A 17,215-nucleotide genomic window follows, 5' to 3' on the forward strand; every position below is an offset into this window, starting at 1 on the left:
TACAGCCTACTTCTAGAATATATATATATTTTGTAGGCCAAGTTATACATATGACATCATCATTAGTGTCATAATATGTCTTTGTTTTGCATTTCGTGATGTTTCCACATTATATTTGTCATCATGTAAAATCTGTTTTAGATTTGATGAGAGAACTGAAATCACTGTAAATGAAGTGGATCAATAGATTAATTAAAATTATTCATTCACAATAAATGTTTTGTTTGTTTTTTTGTTTTATTGCCTGTTTAGAGCTTGGCAATTCCAGGAATCATTAAAATTTCCACAGAAAAAAAAAAAAAAATCATCAAAGGAGCAAGAGATCTTTTATTGTAAATGGCTTAACAATTATGTACATTTGATGTATACTACACTTCCTGTAGCATAAAATGTAGAGTAAAATACTCATGTTTACAAGTATGAAAAGTGTTATGTGGTGTGCAGTTTATGGGGAATGTATTGCTTGCAACAATCTGTGAGAAGAGAAGCAGGATATGGTGCACTATATTTAATGAAGTGCAAAAATGAAAACTAGATTCAGAGTTAACTGAGAAGCAGAGACAACCTTGATTTGTGACTTTCATTTGTATTTTTATGTTCTTGTTAATAAAAGCATTTCACTAAAGAAGAAAAGTATGTTAGCTGTAGATTTTAATGAACATATTAATGCGAAACATACACGTTATATTGCATATTGCTAAACTTTATTCCTATTAGGCTAGTTACAGTGTTTCAAAGCTGTTTGGAAAAGGTTTATTGTTTCAACTCGTACTTGTAAAACAGACTTCCACTGTTCAGATGACAAATAAAGGAGAAAGTCCCATTTTTCACCTGTCTGCCACACGTGCCCAAGTGATCATCAAAATTCAGGTCTTTGTCCCACACCTCCAGCTTCAGGTATTCATCTAGATTGCAGTTTGGGAAGTTGAACTGTGCAGACCATGTAGGTTTATTGTTATCCTTGTGAAATTCTGTCTGCCCCCCAAAAGAAGATCCACACCAGACCTTTACGTATGGATCGGGAAAGTTTCCAAAAGGATCACCGGTGAGGTCTTTGGCATGTAAGCCAAACACCCGAACAGCAGCACCGGCAGAGTCCATCTGAGACGCCAGCATCAGCACAGCCAGAGACACCAGCCGAAGATCATAAAAGACCGCCATATCTGTCAGAAAGAACACAGGTTCAGTTATAGAGATGTCTGATACACATATTGAAAAGTAAAAACAATGTGTCTTAAAAGTGTTAAGAAGCTGAAGTGTGATTCAGTGTTAAAGATGCCTTACCTTGCTTGTATTAGATTCAGTCTGTATAATTCCTGAACCCCACAACCTTTATATAAAACTGTCCAAGCAAAAAAAAAATTCCAAAGATCATCAACAGGTGGTTCAATAACCTGCGTATCTGTTGTTTTCACATTGACCTAGTTACATTAGTAAAGATGCCAAGAGTGTAAAAATTGTATCCCAAGTAAGCATAGAAGCAGTGCATTAAGATAATAGTTCAGTCCTACAAAGTTACAAAGGCAGAAAACACTGAGCCAATGATGTACAAGAGTATATATATATATATATAGAGAGAGATGATATGGAACTGCAATTGCCTCAATTCATTGATTGCGGGTCCGACTCAGAATCCAATGTTTTACCAATATGAAGAGGAGGGTCTTATCTCAAGGAAAAGAAATGTACTGCATGTACACATCTGGAAGGACGAGGCACAGAGTGCATGTGCACACATGGTGTCATTCACACCTTTATCATATATATGCAAATAACACTCAATATGTCCTGAAATGGTAGGGTGCAGTGTTGTATAAAGTATCAATACACTATTTCAGGGGTCACCAAACTTTTTTCTCTGGGGGCCACATTATCGTTCCTGACTGTGATGGGGGGGCCGGGGCCGGGTCAGCTATATAACATAGAAATGTATGACCCAGACCAAAATGACCACCAGCAGGCCTCATTGTGTAGTAGAGATTACTAGCCTAGCACAGCCATCCCCACTACTATATCCACACTACTATATCAACACTTGATTCCTGGCACATATTTGTTTATCTTTACTAGTGATTTGCAAAAGTTGTAATCGAGTCTTCACACTTTGTTTGAATTAAAGTTATTCTTCACAAATAATCGTTGGTCCACTGTTCTTTGAAAACTCTGCACTTTCTTTTAGGGGTGGAAGGGTACACAGAAGTCACGGTTCGGTTCATACCTCGGTTCAGACATCACGGTTCGGTTCAATGGAGGGAAAAGCAAAACAAAAATGCAGAAGGCTTGTGCATGTCTCAGGCTGGACCACCAAAAGAAAAATAAATGTCTTAAGCCTTGTATTTAAAAAAAAAGAAAAAAGTTTTATTAATAAAGTAAAGGCATAGAACCAGTTTAGTGCACTGACAATAGTTTTATATAATTAGTTTATTAATTCAATTAATAAAAAGACCTTGATTGATATGTTTGGTAATTGTACCTGAATGAATTGAAAATCAATCTGCTACATTTCAGATTAATATATTTGTTTTCCTTAAAAATTGTATTAACAGTAACTTAAACACTTTGCACTTGCAGTTTGAATGATGTCCTGCATAAACTAAATGACGGAGTATGTTTTTATGTTTCCACTGTTCGATCGCGGCCGCGCCTCACACACTCACTCACTCACACACACACACACACACACACACACACACACACACACACACACACTCACTCACTCACTCACAAACACACACTCACACACACACGCGCAGATTAGGTGTCCCTAAAGAACCCGCGTATCTAACAGTAGTTCCGCATTACATTAATTAAATTGCACGCGAGTTTTATTTATTTTTATACCGTGTATTCTCCGTGTAAATGTATGCACCAAACCGTGACGCCCGTACCATGACGTACCGTCCATGACGACTTTTGGGGATTGCCTCATAGGGCCAGTTCAAGTAGTGGGGGGCAGAGGGGCTGGGGGGCCAGTCAAAGGGGGGTGGCGGGCCTGAGTCGGCCCGCGGGCCTTAGTTTGGTGACCCATGCACTATTTTATCCCCCAAAAAAACAAAAAAAAACCCTCACCATTCTCTTTGTACATCAGATGCAGATTTGCTAGAATGAACAAATAATTATTGGACATTCATGACATATTAAAGGTGGGCACAAATAACACTCTGAAATGGATCACTGATAATACAGATTGCAGTATTTAGTAGCTCATGAGAGATATAATAAAGTAACTGAAATTAAATGCACTCATGTATCAAAAGTCATCAGCTCTATTGCTCTAAACTGCATGATAACTAAATCCAGGATCCAGTATGAATTGATAAGGAGAAGCAAACTTGATTTATTTAAATGACTTTTATTAAGTTTACAAATAAGGTAACAAATGCTGTTTTATTGGAGCGCAAAGCGCAGTTTTATATGAAGCTTGAACATCCTATACTTAGTGCAAAACAGACAGTTAAACATTGCAGATGATTCCCTACTTGTTTTTGTTTAGTTTTCATTTTAAGGATTTTTTAAAAACATTTTGTACAATGTTAGTATTTAGAATAATCCAAAGCATTTACAAGAGTGATTTGACCGGCTGCTACAAAGAGAGAGAGAGAGAGAGAGAGAGAGAGAGAGAGAGAGAGATCCCCTTAAAGAAGCTACTGATCTGCCATAAAACCGAAGGCCGTTGCCATGAGTACAGTGACGTGAGAACTTATAAGGGCAGTGTGAGTTAAAAAGAAGAGGTTTGATGAGAAATCAGCGAGTATTACTCTTCAACAGTGCTGCTTTGGCAGAGAGTTGCGCTCTTGTGTCGGTGAGGGTTGCTAACTGTCTTTTTTCACCTTTCTGGTCCTTTTCTCGCTCGTGAAGTTACACTTGCTGTCACATCTGTTGCTTAATGAGTAAAATGTGCCTGTCTACGCTCACCGGAGAGGGTTTGACACTGGATGGTGTCAAAACCAATTAAGCAGCGCTGCAAAAACATCTAAGCTATTGGAGGTTCTGAAATACTTACAACATACTGTCCCATGCCTACTAACTTCCCTCATCCTGCGTTTCTATCTGAGCCGATGCCTCACCTTCACAAGAACCGCTCATGCCGTTTAAGAATCCGTCTGTAAAATAAAGACACCGTGGTTATGCTAGGAAGGGTGCACTGATGATAGGCACACTTACGCTTTGCATACTTAGGCCGATCAAAGTCTCTAAAAAACTCAATCCTCAAGTACTTTCACAGCCTTTGAATGTGATATAATGGCTGGATCATGTATTTGTTCACTTTATATAAGAAGCTTTTTGCAACTCTGCCTAAAGGCTAGGACTGTGCCATCAAATGGGTTCAGACGTATGGCCAATTCAAAACGACACCTCGTTTACGCAATATATTAATATTCACCCTCTGTGAAGTCCAAAGACCCCGAGAGAAAGCCCCACATTCCACCTGTCTGCCACACGTGCTCAAGTGATCATCAAAAATGAGGTCTTTGTCCCACACCCCCAGCTTCAGGTTTTCATATGGATTGCAGTTTGGGAAGTTGAACTGTGCAGACCATGTAGGATTATTGTTATCATTGTGAAATTCTGTCTGCCCCCCAAAAGCAGAGTCACACCAGACCTTGAGGAATGGTTCGGGAAAGTTTCCAAAAGCCTCATCGGTGAGGTCTCTGGCATGTAAGCCAAACACCCGAACAGCAGCACTGGCAAAGTCCAGCTGAGACGCCAGCATCAGCACAGCCAGAGACACCAGCCGAAGATCATAAAAGACCGCCATATCTGTCTGAAAGAACACAGGTTCAGTTATAGAGATGTATGACACAAATATTGAAAAGTAAAAACAATGTGTCTTAAAAGTGTCAAGAAGCTGAAGTGTGATTCAGTGTTAAAGATGCCTTACCTTGCTTGTATTAGATTCAGTATGTATAATTCCTGATCCCCACAACCTTTATAAAACTGTCCAATAAAAAAAAAAAAATTCCAAAGATCATCAACAGGTGGTTCAATAACCTGCGTATCTGTGTTGTTTTCACATTGACCTAGTTACATTAGTAAAGATGCCAAGAGTGTAAAAATTGTATCCCAAGTAAGCATAGAAGCAGTGCATTAAAATAATAGTTCTCAGTCCTACAACAAAGGCAGAAAACACTGATCCAATGATATACAAGAGTTAGAAAGAAAATCAATCATCTTTTGAAATATCTTATCGATAAAATATTTTAAATGTGCTGCATTCTTAGAAATTAACTATTTAATGCTAGTTTAATTTTTTCTTTTTACTTTTAGACATTTTTTAAGAAAAAATTAAAAACAGTATATATATATTGTCACGGAACGCACAACAGCGCCTCCTCCTGGTTTCACTAGGTCCCTCTCTCCTGCATACTAGGACTGCATTTCCCTCATCACCTCATTATGATTTCATCAGTTTCACCTGTGCACCCTCAGCTCCCCTTTATCTGGACTGTTCTGTTCTGTTCTGATTTGTGAAGTCTTGTTTTACCAAACCTCTGTCTCCGTTTGTATCTCTTGCTACTCAGTGTTTAGACATGATCTCGAGTATTTGAACTTGGACTCTGAACTCGTTTGTGAACCTTTGCTGCCTGCCTCTGACTACTGCTTGTTTGACTACGATTCTGGATTGCCCTTGTCATCTTTTGAGTTTATCTTCTGTATTAAATATCTGCAAATGGATCTGACCGTCTCTGCCTCTCCGTCACATATATATATATATATATATATATATATTTATATTTGGTTGGACCACATTTAATTTGGCAGACAAAAGCCTTTTAAATATGAATAAGCAGTGAAGAAGTTGTGTATATTTACATGGCCATGGGTGTTTGTAACAATTAAAAGTACATGGCAAAAGGATATGGAAACTGCAATTGCCTCAATTCATTGATTGCTGGTCCGACTCAGAATCCAATGTTTTACCAATATGAAGAGGAGAGTCTTATCTCAAGGAAAAGAAATGTATTGCATGTACACATCTGGAAGGACGAGGCACAGAGTGCATGTGCACACATGGTGTCATTCACACCTTTATCATATATATGCAAATAACACTCAATATGTCCTGAAATGGTAGGGTGCAGTGTTGTATAAAGTATCAATACACTATTTTATCCCCCCCCAAAAAAACTCACCATTCTCTTTGTACATCAGATGCAGATTTGCTAGTATGAACAAATAATTATTGGACATTCATGGTTTGACACTGGATGGTGTCAAAACCAATTAAGCAGCGCTGCAAAAACATCTAAGCTATTGGAGGTTCTGAAATACTTACAACATACTGTCCCATGCCTACTAACTTCCCTCATCCTGCGTTTCTATCTGAGCCGATGCCTCACCTTCACAAGAACCGCTCATGCCGTTTAAGAATCCGTCTGTAAAATAAAGACACCGTGGTTATGCTAGGAAGGGTGCACTGATGATAGGCACACTTACAAGAATATATATTTTTTGGAGGCTAAGTTATACATATGCCATCATCATCAGTGTCATAATACATGTATGTCTTTGTTTTGCATTTCGTGATGTTTCCACTCCACCTTATATTCATCATCATGTAAAATCTGTCTTAGATTCGATGAGACTGAGAGCTGAATTTACTGTAAATAAACTGGATCAATAGATTCATTGAAATGATTCATGAGTGATGAATGATTCGTTCACAACATATGTTTTGTTTGTTTGTTTTATTGCCAACTGAGAGCTTGGCAGTTCCAGGGATCATTCACATTTCCGTATTCCACAGAAAAAAAAACATCCAAGGAGCAAGAGACCTTTTATTGTAATGGCTTATCAATTATGAACATTTGATGTATACTACACTTCCTGTAGCATAAAATGTAGAGTAAAATACTCATGTTTACAAGTATGAAAAGTGTTATGTGGCGTGCCGTGATGTGATGTGATGTGCAGTTTATGGGGAATGTATTGCTTGCACCAGAAGAGAAGCAGGGCTATATGTGACCCTGGACCACAAAACCAGTCTCATGGGTCACAATTTTGAAATTGAGAGTTACACATCATATGAAAGCTGAATAAATAAGCTTTCCAGTGATGTATGGTTTGTTAGATTAGGACAATATTTGGCCGGGATACAACTATTTGAACATCTGGAATCTGAGGGAGCAAAAAAATCGAAACATTAAGAAAATCGCCTTTAAAGTTGTAAAAATTTTTGACGATTGTGCTGCATTCACTCACAAATTTTTTTTTTTTATATATTTACAGTAGGAAATTTACAAAATATCTTCATGGAACATGATCTTTACTTAATATCCTAATGATTTTTGGCATAAAAGAAAAATCGATCATTTTGACCCACACAATGTATTTTTGGCCGTGCGACTTATGACTGGTTTTGTGGTCCAGGGTCACATGGTAAAACCATTTAATGAAGTGTAAAAGAGATAATGAACATATTAATGCAAAACATACACATTATATTGCATATTGCTAAATTTTATTCCTATCAGGCTTGTTACAGTGTTTCAAAGCTGTTTAGAAAAGATTTATGGTTTCAACTCGTACTTGAAATGCAGACTTCCTTTGTACAGATCACAATACATGGAGAAAGTCCCATATTTCAACGGTCCCTCACACGTGCCGAAGTGTTCATCCAAACCTACGTCACTGTCCCACAACGCCAGTTTTATTTTGTGATATTGATTGCAGTTTGGGAAGTTGAACTCTACAGACCATGTAGGATTATTGTTATCCTCGCGATAACCTGTCTGCCCAAAAGAGCCACCACACCAGATCTTGAGGTATGGATCGATAAACTTTTCAACATAGTCACCGCCAAGGCCTATGGCATATAAGTCAAACACCCGAACAGCAGCACTGGCAGAGTCCAGCTGAGACGCCAGCATCAGCACAGCCAGAGACACCAGCCGAAGATCATAAAAGACCGCCATATCTGTCAGAAAGAATACAGGTTCAATTATAGAGATGTCTGACACAAACATTGAAAAGTAAAAACGATGTGTCTTAAAAGTGTCGAGAAGCTGAAGTGTGATTCAGTGCTAAAGATGCCTTACCTTGCTTGTATTAGATTCAGTGTGTATAATTCCTGATCCCCACAACCTTTATAAAACTGTCCAATCAAAAAAAAAATTCCAAAGATCATCAACAGGTGGTTCAGTAACCTGCGTGTCTGTGTTGTTTTCACATTGACCTAGTTACATTTGTTAAGATGCCAAGAGTGTAAAAATTGTATCCCAAGTAAGCATAGAAGCAGTGCATTAAGATAATAGTTCTCAGTCCTACAAAGTTACAAAGGCAGAAAACACTGAGCCAATGATGTACCAGAGTATATATATATATATATAGAGAGAGAGAGAGATGATATGGAACTGCAATTGCCTCAATTCATTGATTGCTGGTCCAATGTTTTACCAATATGAAGAAGAGGGTCTTATCTCAAGGAAAATAAATACTGCATGTACACATCTGGAAGGACGAGGCACAGAGTGCATGTGCACACATGGTGTCATTCACACCTTTATCATATATATGCAAATAACACTCAATATGTCCTGAAATGGTAGGGTGTAGTGTTGTATAAAGTATCAATACACTATTTTATCCAAAAAAAACCCTCACCATTCTCTTTGTACATCAGATGCAGATTTGCTAGAATGAACAAATAATTATTGGATATTCATGACATATTCAAGGTGGGCACAAATAACACTCTGAAATGGATCACAGATAATACAGATTGCAGTATTTAGTAGCTCATGAGAGATATAATAAAGTAACTGAAATTAAATGCACTCATGTATCAAAAGTATGTCATCAGCTTTATTGCTCTAAACTGCATGATAACTAATCCAGGATCCAGTTTGAATTGATAAGCAGAAGCAAACTTGATTTATTTAAATGACTTTTATTAAGTTTACAAATAAGGTAACAAATGCTGTTTTATTGGAGCGCAAAGCGCAGTTTTATATGAAGCTTGAACATCCTATACTTAGTGCAAAACAGACAGTTAAACATTGCAGATGATTCCCTACTTGTTTTGGTTTGGTTTTCATTTTAAGGAATTTTTAAAAACATTTTGTACAATGTTAGTATTTAGAATAAACCAAAGCATTTACAAGAATGATTTGACCGGCTGCTACAAAGAGAGAGAGAGAGAGAGAGAGAGAGAGATCCCCCAAAAGAAGCTACTGATCTGCCATAAAACCGATGCCTCACCTTCACAAGAGCTGCTCATGCCGTTTAAGAATCCGTCTGTAAAATAAAGACACCGTGGTTATGCTAGGAAGGGTGCACTGATGATAGGCACACTTACGCTTTGCATACTTAGGCCGATCAAAGTTTCTAAAAAACTCAATCCTCAAGTACTTTCACAGCCTTTGAATGTGATATAATGGCTGGATCATGTATTTGTACACTTTATATAAGAAGCTTTTTGCAACTCTGCCTAAAGGCTAGGACTGTGCCATCAAATGGGTTCAGACGTATAGCCAATTCAAAACGACACCTCGTTTCCGCAATATATTAATATTCACCCTCTGTGAAGTCCAAAGACCCAGAGAGAAAGCCCCATATTCCACCTGTCTGGTACACGTGCTCAAGTGATCATCAAAAATTCGGTCTTTGTCCCACACCCCCAGCTTCAGGTTGTCATATTGATTGCAGTTTGGGAAGTTGAACTTTGCAGACCATGTAGGTTTATTGTTATCATTGTGAAATTCTGTCTGCCCCCCAAAAGCAGAGCCACACCAGACCTTGAGGTATGGTTCGGGAAAGTTTCCAAAAGCGTCATCGGTGAGGTCTCTGGCATGTAAGCCAAACACCCGAACAGCAGCACTGGCAGAGTCCAGCTGAGACGCCAGCATCAGCACAGCCAGAGACACCAGCCGAAGATCATAAAAGACCGCCATATCTGTCCGAAAGAATACAGGTTCAGTTATAGAGATGTATGACACAAATATTGAAATGTAAAAACAATGTGCCTTAAAAGTGTCAAGAAGCTGAAGTGTGATTCAGTGTTAAAGATGCCTTACCTTGCTTGTATTAGATTCAGTATGTATAATTCCTGATCCCCACAACCTTTATAAAACTGTCCAATCAAAACAAAAAAAAATTCCAAAGATCATCAACAGGTGGTTCAATAACCTGCGTATCTGTGTTGTTTTCACATTGACCTAGTTACATTTGTTAAGATGCCAAGAGTGTACAAATTGTATCCCAAGTAAACATAGAAGCAGTGCATTAAGATAATAGTTCTCAGTCCTACAAAGTTACAAAGGCAGAAAACACTGATCCAATGATATACAAGAGTTATAAAGAAAATCAATAATCTTTTGAAATATCTTATCGATAAAATATTTTAAATGTGCTGCATTCTTAGAAATTAACTATTTAATGCTAGTTTAATTTTTTCTTTTTACTTTTAGACATTTTTTAAGAAAAATTTAAAAACAGTATATATATATATTGTCACGGAACGCACGACAGCGCCTCCTCCTGGTTTCACTAGGTCCCTCTCTCCTGCATACTAGGACTGCATTTCCCTCATCACCTCATTATGATTTCATCAGTTTCACCTGTGCACCCTCAGCTCCCCTTTATCTGGACTGTTCTGTTCTGTTCTCATTTGTGAAGTCTTGTTTTACCAAACCTCTGTCTCCGTTTGTATCTCTTGCTACTCAGTGTTTAGACTTGATCTCGAGTATTTGACCTTGAACTCTGAACTCGTTTGTGAACCTTTGCTGCCTGCCTCTGACTACTGCTTGTTTGACTACGATTCTGGATTGCCCTTGTCATCTTTTGAGTTTATCTTCTGTATTAAATATCTGCAAATGGATCCGACCGTCTCTGCCTTTCCGTCACATATATATATATATATATTTGGTTGGACCACATTTAATTTGGCAGACAAAAGCCTTTTAAATATGAATAAGCAGTGAAGAAGTTTTGTATATTTACATGGCCATGGGTGTTTGTAACAATTAAAAAGTACATGGCAAAAGGATGTGAAACTGCAATTGCCTCAATTCATTGATTGCTGGTCCGACTCAGAATCCAATGTTTGACCAATATGAAGAAGAGCGTCTTATCTCAAGGAAAAGAAATACTGCATGTACACATCTGGAAGGACGAGGCACAGAGTGCATGTGCACACATGGTGTCATTCACATCTTTATCATATATATGCAAATAACACTCAATATGTCCTGAAATGGTAGGGTGTAGTGTTGTATAAAGTATCAATACACTATTTTATCCAAAAAAAACCTCAACATTCTCTTTGTACATCAGATGCAGATTTGCTAGAATGAACAAATAATTATTGGACATTCAAGACATATTAAAGGTGGGCACAAATAACACTCTGAAATGGATCACAGATAATACAGATTGCAGTATTTAGTAGCTCATGAGAGACATAATAAAGTAACTGAAATGAGATGCACTTCTGTATCAAAAGTATGTCATCAGCTCTATTGCTCTAAACTGCATGATAACTAATCCAGGATCCAGTATGAATTGATAAGGAGAAGCAAACTTGATTTATTTAAATGACTTTTATTAAGTTTACAAATAAGGTAACAAATGCTGTTTTATTGGAGCGCAAAGCGCAGTTTTATATGAAGCTTGAACATCCTATACTTAGTGCAAAACAGACAGTTAAACATTGCAGATGATTCCCTACTTGTTTTTGTTTGGTTTTCATTTTAAGGAATTTTTAAAAACATTTTGTACAATGTTAAATATCATACGGAGAAAAAAAAAAACACTTAATGAAAGTCGCCAGAAGAAAATCCAGAGACTCAAAAGACAGCAAAACAAGCGGATCAGATTGCAGTAAAAAACAAAATAACTTAATGACAGGTCAGTAGCATTAAGTAAACATTGTTCTGTTGTATTTCTTTCCACAGGAGAGCGACTACAAAGGAGGGTTTCATTCAATAAGATCCTTTTTGAGTGAGTTTGTGTGCATTTTTTCTGTGTAACTGAAGTATCATGCAAAAATAAAATAAAAAATTGTTATAATCACAATGTGTATCGATACTGAATGGCTCATTCGCACATCAGCATGCTACAAACACAATTTCTTTCAAAGTAAAGTGAAGGATAAAGAAAAAAAGAGGTTTTTGTATTTTTCAAGGTGCTGTTATCATTTACATCAGAGGTCAGAGGTGAATCTCATTTAAATGTTGAAGGTCCTGCACTGCAGTTACATTAGCGCCCTCTACAGTCGAACAGGACGACCTGTTTCTTACAGCGAGAGCAAATTAACACTTGTATCTGGGACAGGGACATGGCACTCAGAAGGTAGTATTACAGATTTCATTAGTCTGAACACTGAGCGGGTGGGACCTCTTTGTTAAAGACCTTTTGATGTGTTCACAGTTTGAACGAACCGAACGACGTAAAGTGGGTAAAAAACGAGCCGTCTACAGGTAAAGCGTTGTGTACAAAGCAAAAGGTAAAACAATCGTATTTTAAATACAGAGAGCCAGTTGAGAGTCTACACTGTACAGTTGACCTAAAGTGACGTTCCTGCAGGAACACATGTGCCACACGTTTCACAGAAAGCACACTAAGCAGAATGTAACCAGCTGTAATCTAAGTCCTTTCAGTAGTTCAGGTGATGAGAGCATCTCCGCTATGCTTTGTACCCTAAATAAAATGCTCTTGTTTCTGGTGAATCAGGACTGTTCTCTTTTCATCTGCACAGTCGAATGTGCAAAACGTGAAACTAAAAAGTAATCTGACGTTGCAGGTCTAATGCAGTTAATAGTATTTAGAATAAACCAAAGCATTTACAAGAGTGATTTGACCGACTGCTACAAAGAGAGAGAGAGAGAGAGAGAGAGAGAGAGAGATCCCCTTAAAGAAGCTACTGATCTGCCATAAAACCGAAGGCCGTTGCCATGAGTACAGTGACGTGAGAACTTATATGGGCAGTGTGAGTTAAAAAGAAGAGGTTTGATGAGAAATCAGCGAGTATTACTCTTTATTTTACTCAAATAAAACTAACAAAGTGCATTCACAATATAATACTAATAAAGCCATATATCAAATAAAACTAGATTCAGTGTGAATTGAGAAGCAGAGGCAACTAATACTTGAGACCTCAGTAGGGATAAGTTGATTCAGAATCACCTCTCATTCTCAAATGTTGGTGTCATATCAATTTCTCTTCCTGCTCAGAGATCTGTTTCCCACTTGCAGCAAGTGATAAATTCCCACATTTTATACTTATAAAAATTAGCATTTTGCACACGTATTTCTGCTTTAGAATGGGTATTGTATACTTAAATGCATCCCTAAATGATTAGCCAACTAAGGTCTCTGTCTATTGCTTGATCCTTAAGAGTAAACAGCAGATGACTTAAAAATGAGGACAATTAAAGAGAGAGTTCACCCAAAAATTAAGTTTTTTTTTATTACTTACCCTCAAATGTATGAGTTTCTTTCCTCTGTTGAACACAAAAGAAGATATTTGAAAGAATGTTGGTTACCAGACAGTTGACGACACCCATAGACTTCCATAGTACTTGTTTTCCTGTCGTCAACTGTCTGGTTACCAACATCTTTTAAAATATCTTCTTTTGTGTTCAACAGAGGAAAGAAACTCATACAGATTTGGAACAACATGAGGGTGAGAAAATGATAAATATTTTGGGGTGAACTATCTCTTTTTCAGAAGTTTCAGAAGGGCATTCTGACATTCGTTCACACATTTTTAGTGCAGCAAGGATCCTGGGCCTTGATACTCAGGAAGAAGCTCCAGCCCCAACACAAGGTGTATGGACGGGTATTTCCGTGCACAGCCTACTGTGTCTATTCCTGTGGCTGAGGATTATTCCCAGATGCTGAGGAAAGCCTGGAATAATCCAAAAGCTGCACCGCAGCTTAATTAAGTTTGTTTGTTAAGTTAGATTAACCTCCTGAGAGTAGTATGGGGAACATGTCATCAGTGGAGTGAGATATCACAGCCCTTACCACTTTGGGACCTGATAAGGTTACTGAGAACCCTTGTTGTCCTGGTAAGGAGAGCCAAAAGACTGATCGGTTAATGAGCCAAGAGTATAACAAAGCTACCCGGGAAGCCGGATCAGGAAATGGTTTAGCAATAGTCTTGGCTGCTTTAAGCAAAGTTGTTAATAAAGAAGAGCGTGATGTGATAAATTTGATTGACACAGCACTCATCACACACTCATCACATGTTTTCAGCAATTTTAGCCAGACGACAAACGTGGTTAGCTCAGACATCTTTGCCTGATGCTATTAGGAAGGACTGGACTAATATGCCAGTGGTTCCAGGTCGGATATTTCAAACTGATTCACAGTCTTCCCTGGAAACTGCTGATCAGGCAAGACGCAGAAGAGAATCAGTTCAGCAAACATTTGGTGGACGAACCAAATAAGGCCATCGAGCTGCTCATTCCTTTCAGCCCCCACACTTTCCTCGTTCAGAACCTTGGGGGAATGAGAGAAGGCGAGCTAGGGGTTACCGATTCCATGATCAAGGCACCAGACCGTTTTACCAGGCTCCCCAAACTGACCAGTCTCACACTCCAGTCAGGGGAGGATCACTTAAGAGACGTACTACCAGAGGTTTCAAACCCCAGGGAAGCAACTGGACAGTTGGGAGAAGGCAACATCAGATCCTTGGGTTCTAGATACATTCTTCTTAAATCAGGGATGGGCAACTTCGGTCCTGGAGGGCCACTGTCCTACAGAGTTTAGCTCCAACCCTAATCAAACTCACCTGAACAAGCTAATCGAGGTCCTCAGGATTACTAGAAAGTTACTTGCAGGTGATTTTTTCAGGGTTGGAGCTAAACTTTGTAGGACAGTGGCCCTCCAGGAACGAAGTTGCCCATCCCTGTCTAAAATTCTTCTTGGACATAGGTCTACAGCCTACTTCTAGAATATATATATATTTTGTAGGCCAATTTATACATATGACATCATCATTAGTGTCATAATATGTCTTTGTTTTGCATTTCGTGACGTTTCCACATTATATTCGTCATCATGTAAAATCTGTTTTAGATTTGATGAGAGAACTGAAATCACTGTAAATGAAGTGGATCAATAGATTAATTTAAATCATTCATTCACAACAAATGTTTTGTTTGTTTGTTTGTTTTATTGCCTGTTTAGAGCTTGGCAATTCCAGGGATCATTCAAATTTTGACAGAAAAAAAAAATATCAAAGGAGCAAAATACCTTTTATTGTAAATGGCTTAACAATTATGTACATTTGATGTATACTACACTTTCTGTAACATAAAATGTAGAGTAAAATACTCATGTTTACAAGTATGAAAAGTGTTATGTGGCGTGATGTGATGTGATGTGCAGGTTATGGGGAATGTATTGCTTGCACCACTCTGTGAGAAGAGAAGCAGGGCTATATGGTAAAACCATTTAATGAAGTGCAAAAATTAAAACTAGATTCAGTGTGAACTGAGAAGCAGAGACAACCTTGATTTATGACTTTCATTTGTATTTTTATGTTCTTGTTAATAAAAGCATTTCACTAAAGAAGAAAAGTATGTTAGCTGTAGATTTTAATGAACATATTAATGCGAAACATACACGTTATATTGCATATTGCGAGCCCGATCTCACAGGAAAACGTACAAATTCTACGAGGTGGCTTATTCGTACGAATTAGTATGTTTTTTGCAAAATCGTACATATTTTACGAATTGGCCAATTCGTATGAATTCATACGAATGACCTACCCCTGACCCCGCCCCTAAACCTACCCATCACGTGGGTTTAGACAAATCGTACAAATTCGTACGAGTGAGGTCGTTCGAATTAGTACGAATTAGCCAACTTTTTATCATTCGTACGAATTCGTACGAATTGGTCGTGAGATAGCGTTGATATTGCTAAACTTTATTCCTATTAGGCTAGTTACAGTGTTTCAAAGCTGTCTAGAAAAGGTTTATTGTTTCAACTCGTACATGTAAAACAGACTTCCACTGTTCAGATGACAAATAATGGAGAAAGTCCCATTTTTCACCCGTGAGGTACACGTGCCCAAGTGATCATCAAAATTCAGGTCTTTGTCCCACACCTCCAGCTTCAGGTATTCATGTAGATTGCAGTTTGGGAAGTTGAACTGTGCAGACCATGTAGGTCTATTGTTATCCTTGTGAAATTCTGTCTGCCCCCCAAAAGAAGATCCACACCAGACCTTTACGTATGGATCGGGAAAGTTTCCAAAAGGATCACCGGTGAGGTCTTTGGCATGTAAGCCAAACACCCGAACAGCAGCACTGGCAGAGTCCAGCTGAGACGCCAGCATCAGCACAGCCAGAGACACCAGCCGAAGATCATAAAAGACCGCCATATCTGTCAGAAAGAACACAGGTTCAATTATAGAGATGTATGACACAAATATTGAAAAGTAAAAACAATGTGTCAAGAAGCTGAAGTGTGATTCAGTGTTAAAGATGCCTTACCTTGCTTGTATTAGATTCAGTATGTATAATTCCTGAACCCCACAACCTTTATATAAAACTGTCCAAGCAAAAAAAAAATTCCAAAGATCATCAACAGGTGGTTCAATAACCTGCGTATCTGTGTTGTTTTCACATTGACCTAGTTACATTAGTAAAGATGCCAAGAGTGTAAAAATTGTATCCCAAGTAAGCATAGAAGCAGTGCATTAAAATAATAGTTCAGTCCTACAAAGTTACAAAGGCAGAAAACACTGAGCCAATGATGTACAAGAGTTATAAAGAAAATCAATAATCTTTTGAAATATCTTATATATATTTGGTTGGACCACATTTAATTTGGCAGACAAAAGCCACTTGCAACAAGTGATAAATTCCCCCATTTTATACTTATAAAGATGAGCATTTTGCACACGTATTTCTGCTTTAGAATGGGTATTGTATACTTAAATGCATCCCTAAATGATGAGCCAACTAAGGTCTCTGTCTATTGCTTGATCCTTAAGAGTAAACAGCAGATGACTTAAAAATGTGGACAATTAAAGGGATAGTTCACCCAAAAATTACGTTTTTTTATTACTTATCCTCAAATGTATGAGTTTCTTTCTTCTGTTGAACACAAAATAAGATATTTGAAAGAATGTTGGGAACCAGACAGTTGACGACACCCATAGACTTCCATAGTACTTGTTTTCCTGTCGTCAACTGTCCGGTTACCAACATTCTTTAAAATATCTTCTTTTGTGTTCAACAGAGGAAAGAAACTC

At 38.0% G+C, this 17,215-nt stretch overlaps 1 protein-coding gene and 1 long non-coding RNA gene across 2 annotated transcripts; both read right to left on the minus strand.

Moving 5' to 3' along the window:
- Nucleotides 1-312: 312 nt before the first annotated feature.
- Nucleotides 313-10,080, minus strand: LOC311290109 (uncharacterized protein). The gene is made up of 8 exons (XM_084408412.1): nucleotides 10,017-10,080; nucleotides 9,519-9,895; nucleotides 9,202-9,237; nucleotides 6,278-6,341; nucleotides 4,385-4,761; nucleotides 4,004-4,103; nucleotides 1,285-1,342; nucleotides 313-1,163 (listed from the first exon to the last, which is right to left on the minus strand). Exons 4-6 carry the CDS (start codon nucleotides 6,309-6,311, stop codon nucleotides 4,092-4,094), a joined length of 423 nt encoding a protein of 140 aa, XP_084264538.1. The 5' UTR covers nucleotides 6,312-6,341; nucleotides 9,202-9,237; nucleotides 9,519-9,895; nucleotides 10,017-10,080; the 3' UTR covers nucleotides 313-1,163; nucleotides 1,285-1,342; nucleotides 4,004-4,091.
- A 5,403-nt stretch (nucleotides 10,081-15,483) lies between these two features.
- On the minus strand, nucleotides 15,484-16,735 carry LOC311290111. The gene is made up of 2 exons (XR_014627325.1): nucleotides 16,452-16,735; nucleotides 15,484-16,341 (listed from the first exon to the last, which is right to left on the minus strand). It is a non-coding gene; the product is annotated as an uncharacterized lncRNA (long non-coding RNA).
- Between the last annotated feature and the right edge of the window lie 480 nt (nucleotides 16,736-17,215).

Source organism: Rutilus rutilus, assembly GCF_951802725.1.
Source record: "Rutilus rutilus genome assembly, chromosome: 4".
Lineage (NCBI taxonomy): Eukaryota > Metazoa > Chordata > Actinopteri > Cypriniformes > Leuciscidae > Rutilus > Rutilus rutilus.

What these genes read in the sequence shown, in the direction of transcription:
- LOC311290109 (XM_084408412.1), bottom strand. Translation starts at nt 6,311, where the DNA reads ATGAGGGAAGTTAGTAGGCATGGGACAGTATGTT. An exon ending in TAGGCATGGGACAGTATGTT is followed by an intron (nt 4,762 to 6,277) that starts GTAAGTATTTCA and finishes TCTTTCAGACAG; the next exon opens with ATATGGCGGTCTTTTATGAT.